The sequence below is a fragment of the Chionomys nivalis genome, chromosome 5 (assembly GCF_950005125.1).
Source record: "Chionomys nivalis chromosome 5, mChiNiv1.1, whole genome shotgun sequence".
In the NCBI taxonomy this organism is placed as follows: domain Eukaryota; kingdom Metazoa; phylum Chordata; class Mammalia; order Rodentia; family Cricetidae; genus Chionomys; species Chionomys nivalis.
In genome coordinates this window covers 51,421,923-51,440,506 of record NC_080090.1, presented here as the reverse complement: position 1 = coordinate 51,440,506, position 18,584 = coordinate 51,421,923, and the positions used below count along the sequence as shown (strand labels likewise).

Here is an 18,584-nt window from a genome sequence, read left to right as displayed (position 1 = left end):
TCTTAACCCTCACAGTGCAAGAGGTTATTGGTGTCTCCAGTGTGCTGAGCTGCTTCCACATTCTGTGCAGCTTGGTTTGTCTTTAATGTTCAGGTGCCTCATGGTGGGACAACCGGCAGCTGAAGAATGCTCAGTGTGTTGCCGGGCGGTGGTGGCGCACGCCTTTAATCCCAGCACTGGGGGGCAGAGGCAGGCGGATCTCTGGGAGTTCGAGGCCAGCCTGGTCTACAAGAGCTAGTTCCGGGACGGGCACCAAAGCTACAGAGAAACCCTGTCTCAAAAAACCGAAAAAAAAAAAAAAATGCTCAGTGTCCCACTGTGGTCCTGCTGTGGGAGTAGAAGGCAGAGGGCCTGGTAGGCAGTCCTGATGTTGAAGGAAAGGATTCTAGCACACATACAGTTGTGCGTATAGCACCACCAGCCTTGGCGTATGTGAGAGTGTACTCCACAGGAAGACAGGGTGAAGGTTCTCGGAGTCAAAGAAACCAGAACATAAAGCAGTCCTGTAATGCAAGTCAGCTGTCATCTTGGAAGAAGCCAGCTTTGAACCTGAGTATCCCATGTATGGTTGGGTGAATGTGACAAGCCTCAGGCCAACTGACTGGTACCTGTTTAGGTTCTATGTACTTAAGGAGTTTGATTGGACAGCGGGCACCATCAGTTAGTTGAGATGAACAGAGGCACCCAACTAGAACTACAATGTAGAGACTGTTTAAATAGCGGTTGACCTTCATGGCTCTCAGGGATACCAGGAGAGGGAGAAGCTGCACATCTATCAGAATGTCCAAATATTTGCCAAGAGATGACACGCTGTAGAAACTGTACCAGAGACGTGAAGGGGATCCCAAAACAGTTACGATGTTTTCAGCTTGGGTCTCAGTAGAATAAGAGGTGATGATGTGGAAGGAGGGAAGAAGATCAATTCTAAAGATAGTGTTTAAATTTTGATGGGTGCAGGGGGAAGGTGGGTGAACAGAGAGCCAGGCATGGTATTATATGCCCATAATCCAGCTCCTGGGAACCAACGGGTAGCTACAAATTTGAAGCCAGCTTAGATTACAGTACAAGAGTCTGCCTCAAAAAACAAATAAAAATGAGGACACATCTGGCCAGGGTATTGACAAACTCTCTGAATCAGGGAAAGGATGAGAAAGGAGGCCCAATTTAGGCTTGTCTACAGAGACTTTTCTGGTTGCATTAGCTTAACTATCTTCTGAATGAGTGACGTGTCTGAGCAGCAGAGATGAATGTGATTTATAAGTCAACATTGGTAAGACTGAAGGGGAAGCCAGCCTCTTAAATGTATAGATAGGAATATAAACAGAGACAAGTTTTTATAGGGAAAAGAGGACTCTGATATAATTGCTAGTAAAAAGAAACATTTAAACATTTGTGCAGAAAGATATAAAATCAGAACAGCAAACAAGGGACAGTAGTGCAGACTGTACTTACACCATTATTATTTCTGGTACACACACACACCTTTTATTGTCTGCATTTCTAAAGTGATTTATTTAAATTTTAAGCTATAAAGGAAACACCAATTTGGGATTCATTTTTATTGTTTTAAAATTATGTACCTGTGTCTGCACATGAGTACAGACACCCTTTTAGCTGAGACATCAGGTCTTGTAGCTGGAGTTGCGGGTTGTTGGGGGCCACACATGGATGCTAAGAGCCAAAGTCAGGTTGTTAAAAAAGCAGTGTGTGCTTTTAACGGCTGAACATTTCTGCAGCCTTGGAAACATCCACTTTAATTGAAAGAAAAACAGCCAGAAACTTAGGTACAAAACAGTGGGATAGGCCAACTGGTGAGAAACGGCACCATAGTAATTACATTTACTGCAGGCTTGGAAGTGTTAAGTTACTTGTGAATTAATTTGCTTCAATATGGAAGACTCCTCAGGTCATTTTTTTTTTTTATTATAACTTTTTTTTTGTTTGTTTTTGTTTTTGTTTTTGTTTTTCGAGACAGGGTTTCCTTGTGGCTTTGGAGCCTGTCCTGGAACTAGCTCTTGTAGACCAGGCTGGTCTCGAACTCACAGAAATTCACCTGCCTCTGCCTCCCAAGTGCTGGGATTAAAGGCGTGCACCACCACCGCCCAGCTAACATTTATTTTTGTATAAGAAAAAGAGAGTGTGTGTGTGTGTGTGTGTGTGTGTGTGTGTTTATGTGCTTAGAGAAGAGAGGAAAATCACTTTCATCATTGAAATCTTAGACTTGGCAGCGAGCACCTTTACCCATTAAGCCCCCAGATCATTTCTTGGTGTCCACATGTGTGCAGCCCTCTCTTTGAATGTCTTCTACATTTGAAGAGGGAATTGTATCAAAGTCTTGAGTCTCCTGCACAGGATCAGTTCTTCGTTTCAGCAGTCTTTCAGTGGAGAGGCAACCAGATCATCAACTCCTGGACGAAGAGCACTGGGGAATTCCATTTTGTTAATTTATGTCTCTTCATCAATTTCTCTAGTAGTCAGAAGTTTCTCCTACATCTCCCATCATATTTAAATGTCAGTCCCAAGTATATCGTCTGCCTCCAAGTTTTTGACCACTTGCCATCTTGCCATCCATTTGTGTATGCTGAATCAGGGGTTCATCTGTGGTGCTGGTAGTTTGTTGTTAATCTGTCTCATCCACCGCGCTTCAAACATGGACGTCTTTAAAATTTAATATTTCTTTGTATGGAGAATTTTAAGCATGCAGAAAAGTAGAGACAATAATATAATGACCCAGGGCAATAGTTAACAAACACGCTGGATTGTTGTTGGAGTTGTTCCATTTGGAGATGCTTTCAAGCAGATCCTAGCACTGCATCCTTTCCCACTGAGGTATCTCAGTACGGTTCCCTGTGGACGAGGGTTCCATTAACTTTGTACAAAGAGCTGGACACACTTTTGTGTAACTCATAGTAACCAAGCTGTTGTCTTGTCTTCCCAGATAGCAAAGCCATTGTTGATGGAAACCTGAAGCTCATCTTGGGCCTGGTATGGACTTTGATCCTTCATTACTCCATCTCCATGCCTGTATGGGAAGATGAAGGGGATGATGATGCCAAGAAGCAGACACCAAAGCAGAGGCTGCTGGGATGGATTCAGAACAAGATCCCATACTTGCCCATCACCAACTTTAATCAGAACTGGCAAGATGGCAAAGCTCTGGGAGCCCTAGTAGACAGCTGTGCTCCAGGTAAGTGCCCGTAATTACCTAAACCATCTCTCTAGGGTGGAGCGTGTAGGTCCCAAACCTGGATTTCTATGAGAAAGGTTGTTTGTGGTAGCTGGTGTGGGTCTCCTGGTTTTGGTCCATTGTAAGACAGAGGATGAGCCACAAATGTTGTGTGTGCTCTTTCAAAGGTCTGTCCATACACATTTGCCAGTGTATCCAGTCAGCTATTCAGATCACCAAAGAAGCCCCAGAGCCTGAATTTTGAACAGGCTTTGGGGTTATAATCCAGATTCCAGTCCTGTGTCTTCCCACATTGGTGCCTCGTTTCCTGTTGGCTTAAAGAAAACATGTGGCTCACTTCAGTGGCTTGGCATGGGAATCTAAAGTCTTCTGCTGAATGGAAAGTGACTGTTTTTATTAACTACTAGTTTGACTATATATGGCTTTCTTTGCCCCTTTCTCTCGGTATTGCTGCAGAATACTACTTGGTGTGGATCCAGTTAGAGCCTTTTCCAACCTGGATAGGCTCTTTCCTGAGTGGTTGAGTGGACACCAAGATGTAATTATCCTCACTAGAGGCTTGGATTGATGGGTAGAGTTTACTGGCTCACACACAGTAGAAAAGCTAGAACCAGTGTTTATATGCCACCCCCAAATTATTTTTATTAAAAAACCATACTTTAATAATTATATCTTCCATTTACTGAGTATTCTATGTGAGCCGGGCACATGAATACTGAGCAAAGCGACGAATCTCGGTGCTCTCAAAGCAGAACTCACTGGTGTCAGGGAGAAAAGGCTGCATCAAAGCCTCATTCCTCCTTGACCGCCTACAAGCTTGAGTCTTCCAAGACTAATTCAAAGTGTAGCATTAGGCCATCAAGCGGGCTCAGTGGGTAAAGGCCCTTGCCATCAAGTCTCAATGACCCATGTTCAATCCCTGATACCCACGGTATGTGCATGTGTCTATAGACTCACACGTACATAACAAATACATAAATGCCATTTTTTAAACGTGTCGTATTAGCTCATTTCCTAGTGCCCTCTTTCTTACTTCTTCTACCCAAAGGCACAATTTATGCTAGCTCTTCTGAGTTTAAATCAGAGAGCTTTACTTCTTGTTCTTATTAGGGCCTTTTAAATGGCTCTAGGATTGTGCATTTGGGCAACTGGAGTTTTGAATCACTTAGGATGCTAGCTTAATCTTTGTTAGATATATCTAGGCATAGAATTAAAAGAATACCTTTCCTGTAGAAAGGCACCAAGCCCAAACAGTTTTATAGGCCTTCTTTGTTTTGGTAGATCTTGAAGCAATGGGTAGCCCCGTTCTTGCTGTCAGAACAGTGTCCTATAAGCATGTCTTTGCTCATGTTGAATAGTTTCCATGCTGGCATGCTCTTAACTATCGTACTTTTTGCACCTCAGATGTACATTTAGTTAAGAAGTTGGTGGAAATTGCTGGGTAAAAAGACAAAATGGTTTTGTTATCAGCACATGACTTCTTTTAATCTCTTTTTCAACTAATGCTAAAAACACCCTTCCTGTGTCGCAAACAGGTCTGTGCCCAGACTGGGAATCCTGGGACCCACAGAGGCCAGTGGATAATGCACGAGAAGCCATGCAGCAGGCTGACGACTGGCTGGGCGTCCCACAGGTATCTACATGCACGCCGCCGTGTCCCAGGAGACAGCTCCCACCCACTAAGTTGTTGCTGGTAGTCTGGATGCCTTTCTGGGTCAGACCACAGTCTGACCTTCTTGGCATTCAAGCCTTTAAAGAACCTCGCCTCCAGCACTCTCCCACCATCTCAGTTAGTTCATAATGATAGGTTCGTGTGGATTTAGTAGCTTATAGATCATTCAGAAATCTTCACGTCACAAGCTGGTAATTCCTCCCCCTGCTTCCCTCTTTACTACTCTTCCTCTCCCCTCCTGCCTGATGTCTTACTATATAATCCGGGCTGACTTTGAACTCCTGATTTTGTCTCAGCCTCTGGAGTGCTGGGATTTCAGGTGCGTCTCACTGCAAATTTTCTGTTCTCTTGGTTCCAGATATTTTGAAGGTTCTCTTTAAAACCAGCCAGCAAGCATGGTCTTTAACTATTAGGATGAGTCATAAGGAGCTACCAGTATTTGTCTATTTTTTAAACCTATATAAAAGAAACATAATTTTTTTTTTTGGAGATTTGTGACAATGTTTATTAGTGCAGGTGTAAACAAATTCTGTAAGTGGCACATAAAGAGCTTTAAGTAAACATTTGTAAAAGATAAGGAAACATAATTTTAATTTGTATTTAGAACTTTCTTTTATTGTAAATCAAGATAATACCCATTAGTGGAAATTGCAGCGGAATTTGCATTGCCCAAAATCTATCACAGTAATCACAAGGGGACTCAAGCTTTTGATAAGTCAAAGATAACCTCTAAATTGCTGCCTATCTTACTTGAAACCAATCTTTTCCTTGTAAAAATCCCCCTGAAAGAACCATGGCTCCCAGCATCAAAGCTATGATCAAAGAGAAGTTGTAGAAAAACCAGTCCTATGGGACAGAAGATCCTTCATTGTAGACTATGCTGAAGTCTGAGCCGGTGTTCAGAGTTGAGTTCAGTATATTCCATGGTTTCCCCGGGAGGTAGGAAAGCTGGCCTGTTTCTTTGCTTTGGTTTTGGAGTCATGTATCTGATACATGATGGTTCTCGGATCTGTCACCCCCAGAAAATGCTGTATTGTGTTTCTCATCTGTCTTTTAATCTGACACCACCTCTTTGTGGTGCTCTGTGATGCTGGGTACTATAAAATTTCTATAGGAGTTTTTGGAGAGAAATACCAAATCAATGCATATTTTCCTTTTAATGGATTGATTTGTAGATGACTATTTAAAACCTCTAGCTATTTTATTCTTAGCTACTGGCCACAGTGCATTTTCTCATTTCTTAATTGCATTTGGTTGATATGGCTCATGAGGTATAGAGCTTTCTGCTGCTCTGAGGAGGTGTGGCTCACCACTGTGCGTCCTCTCTGGGAATCAAGGAAGATCTTGCAAGTTAGGGCTGGGTCAGGTAGTGAATCAAGGATGCTGATAACTTTAGAAAGGTTCCCTGTTTAACCTGGATCTAAACTGACTGTCCAGAGAACCTCCCCCCAATATTTTATTCTATTTATTTATTTATTTATTTATTTATTTATTTATTTGAGACAGGGTTTCTCTGTAGCTTTGGAGCCTGTCCTGGAACTTCCTTTGTAGACCAGGCTGGCCTCGAACTCCCAGAGATCCGCCTGCCTCTGCCTCCCAAGTGCTGGGATTAAAGGCGTGCGCCACCATCGCCCAGCTTTATTTTATTTTTTATTGTGTGTGTGTAAAGGGGGTCTTTCAGAGGCCAGAGGCATGGATTCCTAGAGCTGGAATTACAGACTGTTACAAGCTGCTGGGAACTGAAATTAGGTCCTCTGTAAGAGTGCTATTCACTTTTTAAAAATCGAGCCGTCTCTCTAGTTCCCCTCCTCATTTTTAAAGGCTCCTGATATATTAAGACCACGTGGCTCCTATGTTGTCCCCTACTGTCCTGCTTAGATTTTGTTGTTGTTGTTGTTGTTGTTGTTGTTGTTGTTGTTGTTGTTTTGGGAGCCAGAGTTTCTCTGTATAGCTTTAGCTGCCCTGGAACTCCCTCTATAGACCAGGCTGGCCCAGAGATCCTCCTGCCTCTGCCTCCAGAATGCTGGGATTAAAGGCGTGCACCACTGCCGTCATACTACTTGTTTGTGTTTTGAGCCAAAACTTCACTATAAATCACAGGCTAACCTCAAACTTGCCATCTTCCTGCTCAGCCTCCCGAGTGCTGAGGTTATAGGTATGTGCTGACTTTCTCACTGGTTTTCTTTATTCTTATTAGTGCAGGAATATATACACAGTAGATGAGCAAAAGGAAAGGCCTGCTGATGTGCTTTAAAAAACATTGCCATTGCGTTATGGGTATGTTCCTTTCCTCCTGTACCTTATCTGCTTTCTGAAACATTGGACCAGGGGAGTGAACAGGAAGTCTTTTGAAGGAGATGTGGGGGAGGGGCATGTCAGGAATCTCTGGAAATTACATGTAGAATTTTGGGAGAATATCTCCCACCTTACAAAGGAACCAGCAACACATGTGTATTCAAATGCTGATCTTGGTATGGTTTTAATGTGATTTCACTAGAATGAGAAATTGCGTTTCTTATTTGTAGCATGTGGTTTAAGGGAGATTTCAGTGGCTGCAAAATGGCATGGCAGAGCAGTCACCCACCATGTTGTCATTCTAGGTCATCACTCCTGAGGAGATTATTCACCCGGATGTAGATGAGCACTCCGTGATGACCTACCTATCTCAGTTCCCCAAAGCCAAGCTCAAGCCAGGCGCTCCTCTTAAACCCAAACTCAACCCAAAGAAAGCCAGGGCCTATGGGAGAGGTAAGTGCTGGTCTTGTTGGATCTGAGCCTTGTTCTCTGGCAATAGCTCTGGGAGCAATTCTCTCGGGATAAGGACGCTAAGGAGATGGTATAGTCAGCAAGGGCTTCTTGTGCAAGCACGGGGACCTGAGTTGGGATCCCCAGCACTCACCTAAAACCCAGGGATGGCAGCACACTTCTGTATTTCCAGGACTAGGGAGACAGAGATAGGACGTCTAGGTCTTTCTGACCTTCCAGTCTAGTCAAACACGGAGCTCCAGTTTCAGTCTGTCTCAAGACACAAAGATGTAAGGGTTCAATCTCTAAAGATACCCTGAGCCTTTGGGGAGAGAGAGAGAGAGAGAGAGAGAGAGAGAGAGAGAGAGAGAGAGAGAGAGAGAGAGAGAGAGAGAGAATGAGAATGTGTTTAGACCTAAATTTCCATTTGTTTATGATTACCTTATTCTTTCTTGAGAATCTGTCTTTCTTGAAGTAGTGTATACTGAATTTGCTGCTTTGTGTGCTTCATGCAGTAGCCCTGGGAAGGCTGATGCTCTCTCTCATTTAAGATCCAGAGCCCGGTCCATAGTTGCTGGGATGGATGGATCTTGCCCCAGGTCAGGGATGGGGGTGGGGTAAGAGCCTCTGCCTTCTGAATGCTGATTGATTTCTCTTGTCAGGCAGAATCCACTTCATATTCCCAAATGAGGTGGGAACTCTTGTTAATCCCTGGTAGGCATTTCCTTGCTGAAACATCCTGTTTATGACTCTCACTGTAAGATGCCCAGCACCAGGTGGCTGGTTAGAGCCATTCCAGGCATCTGGTCAGTTGTGGTCAGCAGCTGATTTGAAGCCTACTAGTTTTTGAAGGAGGTTAATTAACAGTAAGATATGGTGGTATGTGTTGCCTTTAAATCTCAGTGCTTTGGAAGGCTGAAGCTGAGGAATGTCAAGTTTAAGGTTGACCAGAATAACAGTATGACGCTGTTTTAAAACAAAGGAACAAGCCAGGTGTGGTGGGGCACACCTTTAGTCCCAGTACTCAGGAGCAGAGGCAGGAGGATCTCTGTGAGTTTGAGGACAGCCAGGGCTACATACAGAGAAACCCTGTCTCAAAAAAAAAAAAAAAACCAAAAAACAAAAAAAAAACCCACAAAAGCTAAACGAACAAACAAGAAATAATAAAATGACAACTACATGACTGAGTTTGATGTCTGGTAAGATTAGTGCAGCAGTTCCCCTTTTTATAAAGAAGACAAGAAGTACATTTTATTAATTTTTGTAACTAAAATTAGCTAATAAGTCTTGGTTCCATGGGGGTCGTGCAAAGATGGGTCAGACCACCAAAGTCTCCTAAACCAGGAGCATACTTTATTCCAGGAAAAAGAAAAAATCTCCATGGGGGCACAAAAAGCTTATCAGCCATAGCTGTGACCTTAGCCAGAGACAGGCTGTTTTCGAACTCCCCTTTTTATAGCAAGAAGCAAGCATTAGGTATGAGCGAAAGAATTTTTACAATCTCAAGGTGCAACTCAGATACAAATTGCTTTTTCTTTTACAATTTCCATTAACAGGTTGTTGTTGTTGTTAAACTAGTGTTTGTATGTTGCCCATTGTTTCTCGCTGGCACTTCCTGATGGTGTTTACCAAAGCTCCGTACTCCACTGATATTGCCAGTTTTGCATATCAGGGAAGGGTATGGGAAAATGCACAAACAAAAAGTCAGGTTAAAATTAACTCAGCTCACATCAGCTGTTGGTCATGAATAGCTGGGGGGTTACCTAAAAGCTGACCCTCCGTTTGCAGAAGAATGCTTCAGCCTTGCAGACAGAGCTATGGGTTGTGAAGCAAAGTAAATCACTGTTAACAGTTAATCTAAGCTGCTGACAGTCTACTCTCATTCTCCTGGGTTTACAGCTGTGTATCTCTTTATTTGCACATTCCTATTCCTAGAACCTACATTTCTATATTCTTATTCTTGGACTCCAACACTTAGATGCTTGTTTGCACAATTCGGTGCTTCCCCTCTTGTTGGTTAGTAAGGACTGGACAACTTTGGAGGCCCTCTTCCCACTGCCCATCATCATCTCCAAGTCGCTTTCTCTAAGCCATAACCAAGGTGATCAATGCTATGAGGACTCTTAGAGATTATGTTTCCTTAATGCAAAAAAGCTAGAGATGACTCTCATGTCCACATACTGACCAAAGGGGCTTACTTTCATCAAGGCATAAAATGCTTGTTTGTAATAACCTTATCACTGGCTGTCCAGTTTCCTCATTGTTAGTGTGAGACGGTTTCCTTTCATGGTGCTGTCTTCCAGAAAATGACTGCTCACTAGTTCAGGAATGTGGCTGGTCACTGCCCATTTCCTTCTTTGTAGGTATTGTGAATGCTAGGAAGAAACAAGCTGTTTTCATCTCATGTTTATTTGTGTGTAGGTTTGTTTTTACGTTTTCTTTTCATCACGCTAAATTTATTGCTCGGAATATAATGTTCTGGGACATTAAACACCCTCACCCATCATAAGGGTTATCACCATTACTGTTGATCTGCAGAACAATTTTTTTTTTTTTTTTGGTTTTTCGAGACAGGGTTTCTCTGTGGTTTTGGAGCCTGTCCTGGAACTAGCTCTTGTAGACCAGGCTGGTCTCGAACTCAGAGAGATCCGCCTGCCTCTGCCTCCCGAGTGCTGGGATTAAAGGCGTGCGCCACCATCGCCCGGCTTCTGCAGAACAATTCTAACTTTCAAAGCAAAACACTGTGCTCATTAAACAAGCTCTCCATTCTCCCCCCCCCCTTGGCACCCTCCATTCTGTTTTCTGTTGGTGCGTTTGTATCTGGAAATGGAGCAAAATTTGTGTGACTGTTGTCTCCATCTTACCTCACTTAATATATTTTCAGAATTTTTTTTACATTATAGCATATATCACAATTTCCTTTTTTATGGGTGATGATATTCTGTCATATGTCCTGTATTTGGTTTATTTACTTATAAGCATTTGTGTTGTTCCACCTTGTAGCCATTGTGAACAATGCTGCCAAGAACATTGATGCCAGGATCTTTTGGGTATATACCTTGGCATAAAACTGCTGGACCATGTTGTGATTCTTTGCTTAACTTTTCTTCTTTTATTTTGCTTTTTTTTTAATTTGTTTATTTATTATGTGTACAACATTCTGCTTCCCACACACCAGAAGAGGGTGCCAGATCTCATTACAGATGGTTGTGAGCCATCATGTGGTTGTTGGGAATTGAACTCAGGACCTCTGGAAGAGCAGTCAGTGCTCTTAACCTCGGAGCCATCTCTCCAGCCCCCAACTTTTCTTCTTTTAAAATAGGAAGGCAACATGGTCACTTTGGGTAGTGGGGGCACCACACAAAGGGTTTGTGAGGCACGTCCTTCTTCCTTGGTGAGATAGAAGTCAGGCCTCTTTTGCTTCATTACGGTGTTTTATGTGTTAACCTCGTTTGCAACTCAGACTAGGAATAGAGACTACTCCATGTCGTTTAGTTTCTAAGAGGGTTCAGAGGTTTGTTTCCTACTGTGGATATTTGAGTAGATTCGCATTGACTCCAGTTAACAATTGCAAATTCATCTGTTGAACTCTTGAGTTGCCTGGGGCTTAGGATCTTTTGTAAGGCTCCCTTGCAGGGTTAGCATTATTGAACACACCTGTTCCTTAGCTGAGCAAACCCTTTTCCAACCCTTATTCTGTATGAAGCACTTGTATACCCCTCTGTCTGAATAACTAGAGGGTTCCACATAGTGAGCATGACTCTGCTGGAGTTTGATGGAGTATGGAGGATGTGGTTCAGCTTCCCAACCAAACCCGGTTAGCTGGGGGACATTACACTGATTTAACTGAGTCATTGACAAGATAAGATGCAGAATAAGTTATTTCTCATACTGCTAAAGTCAGATGGAATAAGTGCTTGTCAGTGTCGTAGGTGTGTGTTCAAATCTTATTGTTAGCGATCTGATCATTTTATAAGCAAAAGGGAAACAGAAAATAAAATCCAAAAGTCCACTTTCCAATTTCTAATCCCTTTCTTTCCTTTCAAGTCTGAGGTATTTATTTTAAATGGGGTGTGGATCATGGGGGGGTGGCTAAAACAAATATTCTATCATTGAGCCATATCCCTGCCGCCCAAAGGCAGAACGCTCTTTCGGCACAGTACGTGCTCTATGTTCAGCCAAACACCTTAGGAAAAAACCCTGCCCTGTTCATTTATAAGCATAGTAAAGGTGGAGCCAAGACTCTGACTAGAGTCTAGTTTAAGGTAGTGATGAGATCCACAGAGGCTGTGTAAGGTCTTCCTCTGTCTGTTAGAGGGGGAGCTAAAAGTCAACCCTAACTCATTGGAAGTGGGGAGCCCCTCTCAATTAAAACCTCAAGTACAGTGGGCATGCTGGACTTCCTCCCTTGCTGGAGGGGTGCAATAAAAAACAAGCCAACAGAGAGGTGACCCAGAGTCCCATGACATAGAACCTAACTGTCCCAAGTTTCACCTTGAAAAATCACTTGCTGCACCATGAACCAAGATCTCAAATCAAATGAAAAGGATCATTGATGTCAGTCGTGGGATGATAGACATATAAGAATTATCTGCCAAGATTTTTAAAGTGTCTATGGTGTTAATATTTTTTACTTGACGGGATTTAGAATCACCTAGCAGATCAATTTTTGAGCAAGTCTGTGTAGGATTTTCTAGATTAGGTTAGTTGAGGTATGACAACTATCCTAAACTATTCCATTATCTAGGATCGCTGGTGAATAACTGAATAAAAAGAAACCGAGGCGAAACCTGTATCCACTGTGTTTCTAACCGTGGATATGATGTCACCTGCTGACCAGGCAGCTCCAGCTCCTGCCACCATAAGTTCCTTCCATGGTGAACCCTTGAACTAAAAACCAATTAATGCTTTCTTCTTGTTAGGTATTTGGTCACAGTAATGATAAAAATAACTAATACAGTGGCCATTTTTAAAAAGACTAAGACTTCAACTACAATTAAAAATACTCTTAAAATAAATGGGAAAAAAAGAAGTCTTAGGAAATAAATAGAATGCCCAGACAGAAACCCAAATGCCCAGAAGACCTTGAGTCAAACTGAACTAGGGAAAAAAAAAAAAAAAAAAAAAAGCCCAAAGAAAGAAAAAATAACTGAAATGACTTCTTGGATGTGTTCAGTAGCCGAGTGGAAGGCAGAGAATCGGTGAACTGAACATGAAACAGGAGAAATGGCCCAGTAGTCTAAATGAAAGACAGGAAAAGGAAAAAAATGAACAGAGCCCCTGAGACCAGTGAGAACCAAAACAAAAGTGTGAATGATCACACGAGAGGAGACATGGGAGGGGGTGAAGACAGGGCTAAAAACTACTTAGAGAACTATTTGGCTATAGAAACTATAAATGAACATGATTAAAAAAAAAAAAAAAAAAAAAAAAAACACCCAGCAGAGGAATATGCATAGAGCACTCCTGGGGACAAGGGCTATCTAGAAACACTTCAGAAAACTAAAGACCATGAGAGGTGTGACTTGTGTAAGACCAGAACTGTCTTGAACCTTTTACCATCACCTCCAAATGCTGGAATCACAGCCTCTGCCACTACACCTGCCTGAGACCATGGAAGTTTATACTTGGTGTGAGACCTTGAAAGCGTGCCCAAAGGAAATACCAGAATGGCAGGTTTTTCATCAAAACCATGGAGGTCAGAAGGAAATAGCACCACATTTTACAAGTGTTTTGTTTGTTTGGTTTTTTTATTTTTATTTTTATTTTTTATTTTATTTTATTTTTTTTTAAGACATCAACTAGAATCCTTTTTATCCAAGGGAAATCCCTTTACTTTCAGACAAAGGAAAAGCAAAAGAATTTGTCACCGAAAGTCTGTCCTGAAAGGATGGCCTTTTCAAGGAAACATGGGAAAGAAGAAATCTTGAAATAACAGGAAGAAAAAAATATGGAAGCAGAATTCTGTGTTAACTACAGCAGACCACCACAATCCAACCAGATAGCCTGGATGAGTCTAGAAACATTTAGGAAATTTAATTTATAAAATTGAAAGTCTCCTGAAAACCCCCACATGCTATGGATGATTCCACTAGAGAATTCTACCAAACATTTATGGAAGGATTAAAACAGACTTTATGGTCTTAAAAATAAATAAGGGATGAGAACACTTATGTTCTAGTTTGGTCCCTGCTGCTGTGATAAAATACTGACTCAAAAGCAATGTGGGGAAGAAAGGATTTATTTCAGCTTATACCTTGCAGTCTTTGAGGAAAGCCTGAAGCTCCAGCTAGAACCTGGAGGCAAGAGCTGAAGTAGACCATGGCAGGGTGCTGCTTACTGGCTTGCTTTCCAGGGCTTGTTCAGCTTGCTTTCTTAATACAACCCAGGATCACCTGCCCAGGGTTAGCACCACCATGGTAGGCTGGGTCATCCCACATCAATCATTAATCAACATTTCCCACAGACATGCCAGAGAGAGGTCAGTCCGAAGGAGGCAATTCTTCAATTGAGGTTCTCTCTTCCCAGGTGACTTTAGCTTATGTCAGTTCACAAGACTAGGCAACAGATTTGACCCACTTTATGAGACTAATAGTTAAAGAAGCCAATACCAAAACAAAACAGAAACACAGAGATCAATGGAATGTGGATGTAAAAAGCCCATCGCAAAATATTATCCTATACATTTGGATAATAATATAAAATAGGTCACACATGGTGACTGGGTGGCAATATAAGGCTGGTCACTATTAGAAAACTTGCCAACACAATCAACTAGATTAAAGTAACGAGTTGGTGGGAAAAAATGCAGGGTCATACTGATGTTAAAAAAAATCAACTGACAAAATTCAGCAATCATCCATAGTAAGAACTCAGCAAAGGGGAAGGACAGACAAACTTCCTCAATTTAATGTAGAGTCACTGCCACAGAAACTCGTGGCTGACATCTAATTAGTGGTGAAAAGCTGAGTGTTTTAAGATCTGGAACACCGGAGAGGGTGGCTGCTCTTACCGTTTCTTTGCAACATAATATGGGGCGGGGTGGTTTGAATGGTTAGGTAGGAAGTAGGCTTTAAATGTGGACAACAGCAAAGTCAGAAACAAAATGCCCAGTTGCAAACGATGTGCTGGTCTGTACCAACCATCTCGAAAAATAAAAGAGAAAAGCCAGGTGTGATGACATACTCCTTTAATCCGAGGCAAAGGCAGACAGATTCCTGTGCTTTCAAGACGAAACCCTCTCAAAAGTCCCCAAAACAGAATTAAACTTTCCTTGAGTAAGTTCAGCAAGATGACAGGGCACAAAGTGACATGCCAGGCTGTGTGCAAATTTTACATTGTAGAATACACACGTGGATCCTGGAATTGAAAATGGCACGTCATTTTACAGTCACATAGAAGAGAAAATAGCTGTGCGTGCAATAAAACACGGGATTTATAATCTAGGAACCACAGTGAAGAGACTGAGTATGCAGAGACTGAAACAGAGATGCGAGTTCTTCCTAAATGGTCATATTGACACAATTGCTATTGAAATCTTAGCAATGAATTCAGCAGTGGCAACTTTTCTAGCACCTGTGTGGTCAATTCCTAGCACCATAAAACAACACACACACACACACACACACACAAATGAAATTTTCTTTTTTTGTAGGCAAGAAGCCAATGTTCTCAACTTAAATCAGCAAGAAGAAAGCTAGCACTAAACATACGAAGCCTGTACAAGCCAGCAGTTGCCCCCATTGGCACGTGTCCGTGTCAGTCACAAAGTGCTTTTCTGCCTCTACTCCCTACGTTTAGTTTCTGCCCAGCAACCCGAGTGGATTTTCCTGCTGACTGCTTTTCTAGTTCTCTGTGAATAGCAGCTGAATGGCTCACAATCAGCTGTCTTCTTAGAACCTTCTGCCTGACACTGGCAGAGGAGCTTCAGGTTGAAGCCCCAGTGTCTAACCAGCCTTAGACACTGGTTACAAGGAGTGGGTCCTGGAGTTATTTACAATTTCCATCTTACTTGACTCCAAATCAGAGTTCCTGTGACCTGTGTGACCGGTCAAACAGAGCTCAGGGAATACCTGTGTATCCTGGTATATTCTAGAATGAAAAGAGGTCCAAAGTTCACAGGCAGGATCTCAGAGTTGGGATGGGCCACACTCCTGGCAAGCGAATGTTTTTCCCAACTCAGATGCTTCTGGATTCTCAAGCCTGGCTTTCTTCTGGTGACCAGCCCCAACTGTGATTCCCACCAAAAGCTATCAACCCAGGAAATTCCAGGGCACTTAGGAGTTCTGTGTCAGGAACTGGTGTAGAATGGTTATTCCCATTCCAGGATCACTTGGACATTACGGGGAGTTTGTGGGCTCTGTGTGAGGAACCAGGTTTAGAGGAAGGAGACAGGTCCAGATATAAAACCTTATCCTTGCTTTACTCTTATACACTTACAAAACTTTTATCTGAATGTTTATACTAGCTATGAAAATGACAGACAACTGGAGATAACCCAGATATCCTTCAGTGCGAGAAAGAATGAGTAAATAGCTACATAGCACAGAACGTTTACTCAACAGTGAAAATGTAGCAGCAGCAGCCTGAGTGAATCGACAGAGGATTTCCAGTGAGAAGGACCATAAGGTTGCGTAATATATGATTCCATTTATGCAACATTTTTGAAATGGTAAAATTACAGAGATGGAGAACAGATGAGTGGTTGTCGAGGATAAGAGGAGGGTGGAGTGGAAGGGAATTGGGTGGAATTCCTAAAAGGGCAGCATGAGGGATCCTTGTGGTTATAGAATGCTCTCTATCTTGTCCATATCATTTTCAGTACTCTGGTTGTGATATCGTATGATCACGTTGCACCAGTGTTACCACTGAGGGCCCACTTTCTCTTCTATCAGGTTCAGTTTATCAGGATTTATGTTGAGGTCTTTGATCTACTTGGACTTGAGTTTTGTTCAGAGTGATAAGTATGGATCTATTTGCTTTCTTCTACATGCCAGCATCCAGTTAGGCCAGCACTATTTGTTGAAGATGCTTTCTTTTTATCCATTGTATAATTTTGGCTTCTTTGTCAAAAATCAGGTGTCTATAGGTGTGTGGATTTGCATCTGGATCTTCAGTTCAATTCCATTGATCCACCTGTCTGTTTTTATGTGGTTTTTTATTACTAATGCCCTGTAATAGAACTTGAAATCTGGGATGGTGATACCTCTGCAAGTTCTTTTATTGTATTGTTTTATTTTTTGGAGATTGGTATTGTTTTAGCTATTCTGGGTTTTTGTTTGTTTGTTTTTCCATACGAAGTTGAGTATTGTTCTTTCAGGATATGTAGAGAATTACATTGGAAATTTAATGGAGCTTGCATTGAATCTGTAGAGTATTTTTGGTAGGATGGCCATTTTTATTATGTTAATTCCTATTGATCCATGAGCATGGGAGATGTTTCCATCTGATAGCTTCTCTAATTTCTTTATTCAAAGATTGGAAATTCTTATCAAATAAGTCTTTCACTTGCATGGTTAGAGTTACACTAAGATATTTTATGTTATTTTTGGCTATTGTGAAGGGTGTTGTTTCCCTGATTTCTTTCTCAACCCACTTATTTGTATATAGGAGGGCTACTGATTTTTCTTTATCTTTCTTTTTTCTTCTTTCTTTTTTTAAGTTAACCTTGTATCCAACCACTTTACTAAAGGTGTTTATCAGCTGTAGGAGTTCCTTGGTAGAATTTTTGGGATCGCTTCTGAATACCATTATATCATCTGCAAACAATGATACTTTGACTTCTTCCTTTCTGATTTGTATCCCCTTGTTTAGTTTTCTTATTGCCCTAGCTAGATTTTCAAGTATTATATGGAATAGATATGGAGTAGACAGCATGTCGTGTTACTGATTTTAGTGGAATTGCTTTGAGTTTCTCCCCATTTAATTTGATGTTGACTATATATATAGACTTGCTATATATTGCTTTTGTTTAGGTATGTCCTTTGTATTCATGATCTCTCCAAGACTTTTATCATGAATGGGTGTTGGAGTTTGTCAAAGGCTTTGTCAGCATCATGTGGTTTTGTCTTTCACTTTGTTTATGTGGTGGATTACATTGACAGATTTTTCGTGGAACCATCCCTGCATCTGGGATGAAGTTGTCTTGATGATGGTGGATGATCTTTTTGATGTGTTCTTGGATTCAGTTTCTGAGTACTTTCTTGAGTATTTTTGTATCTATGTTCATGAGGGAGATTGGTGTGTAATTTTCTCTTTCTTTTTGTTGTTGATGGTGAGTCTTTATGTAGTTTGAGTATCAGGGTGACTGTGGACTCATAAAATGAATTTGGAAATGTTTCTCCTATTTATATTTTGTAGACTATTCTGAGGAGTATTGGTATTAGCTCTTCTTTGATCTGGTAGAATTCTGCACTAAAACTGTCTGGCCCTAGACTTTTTTTGGTTGGGAGACTTTTAATGACTGCTTCTATTTCCTTTGGGGGGGTATAGATTTATTTAAATTGTTTATCTGATCTTGATTTAACTTCGGTAAGTGATAGCTATTGAGAAAATTGTCCATTTCTTTTAGATTTCCCAATTTTGTGGAATACAAATTTTTGACCTAAGATTCTTTGAATTTCCTTGATGTCTGTTGTTACATCCCCTTTGCAATTCTCATTTTGGAATTTTTTGTTGTTGTTGTTTTGTTTTGTTTTGTTGATTTTTGGATATTTTCTCTCTGCCTTTTAGTTTGGAGAAGAATTTGTCTATCTTGTTGATTTTTCTCAAAGAGCCAACTTTCTGTTTCATTGATTCCTTGTGTTGTTCTCTTTGTTTCTATTTTATTGATTTCAGCCCCCAGTTTGATTATTTCCTGCCTTCTACTTTTCTTTGGTGTATCTGCTTCTTTTTGTTCTAGATCTCTGTGTGTGCTCTAAGTCTCTGTCATGAAAATTCTCTAGTTTCTTTATTCAGGCATTTAGTCCTGTGCTCTTTCCC

The 18,584-nt window shown here is 41.4% G+C and overlaps 1 protein-coding gene across 4 annotated transcripts in view; it reads left to right on the top strand.

Moving 5' to 3' along the window:
• Nucleotides 1-18,584, top strand: part of Flnb (filamin B) — a 143,484-nt gene that overhangs the window by 47,137 nt on the left and 77,763 nt on the right. For all 4 annotated transcript variants that reach the window (XM_057770284.1, XM_057770283.1, XM_057770285.1 and 1 more), the window contains exons 2-4: nucleotides 2,939-3,187; nucleotides 4,723-4,820; nucleotides 7,460-7,607. In XM_057770284.1, coding sequence (XP_057626267.1) covers nucleotides 2,939-3,187; nucleotides 4,723-4,820; nucleotides 7,460-7,607 — 495 coding nt within the window. The remainder of the gene's footprint in view (nucleotides 1-2,938; nucleotides 3,188-4,722; nucleotides 4,821-7,459; nucleotides 7,608-18,584) is intronic.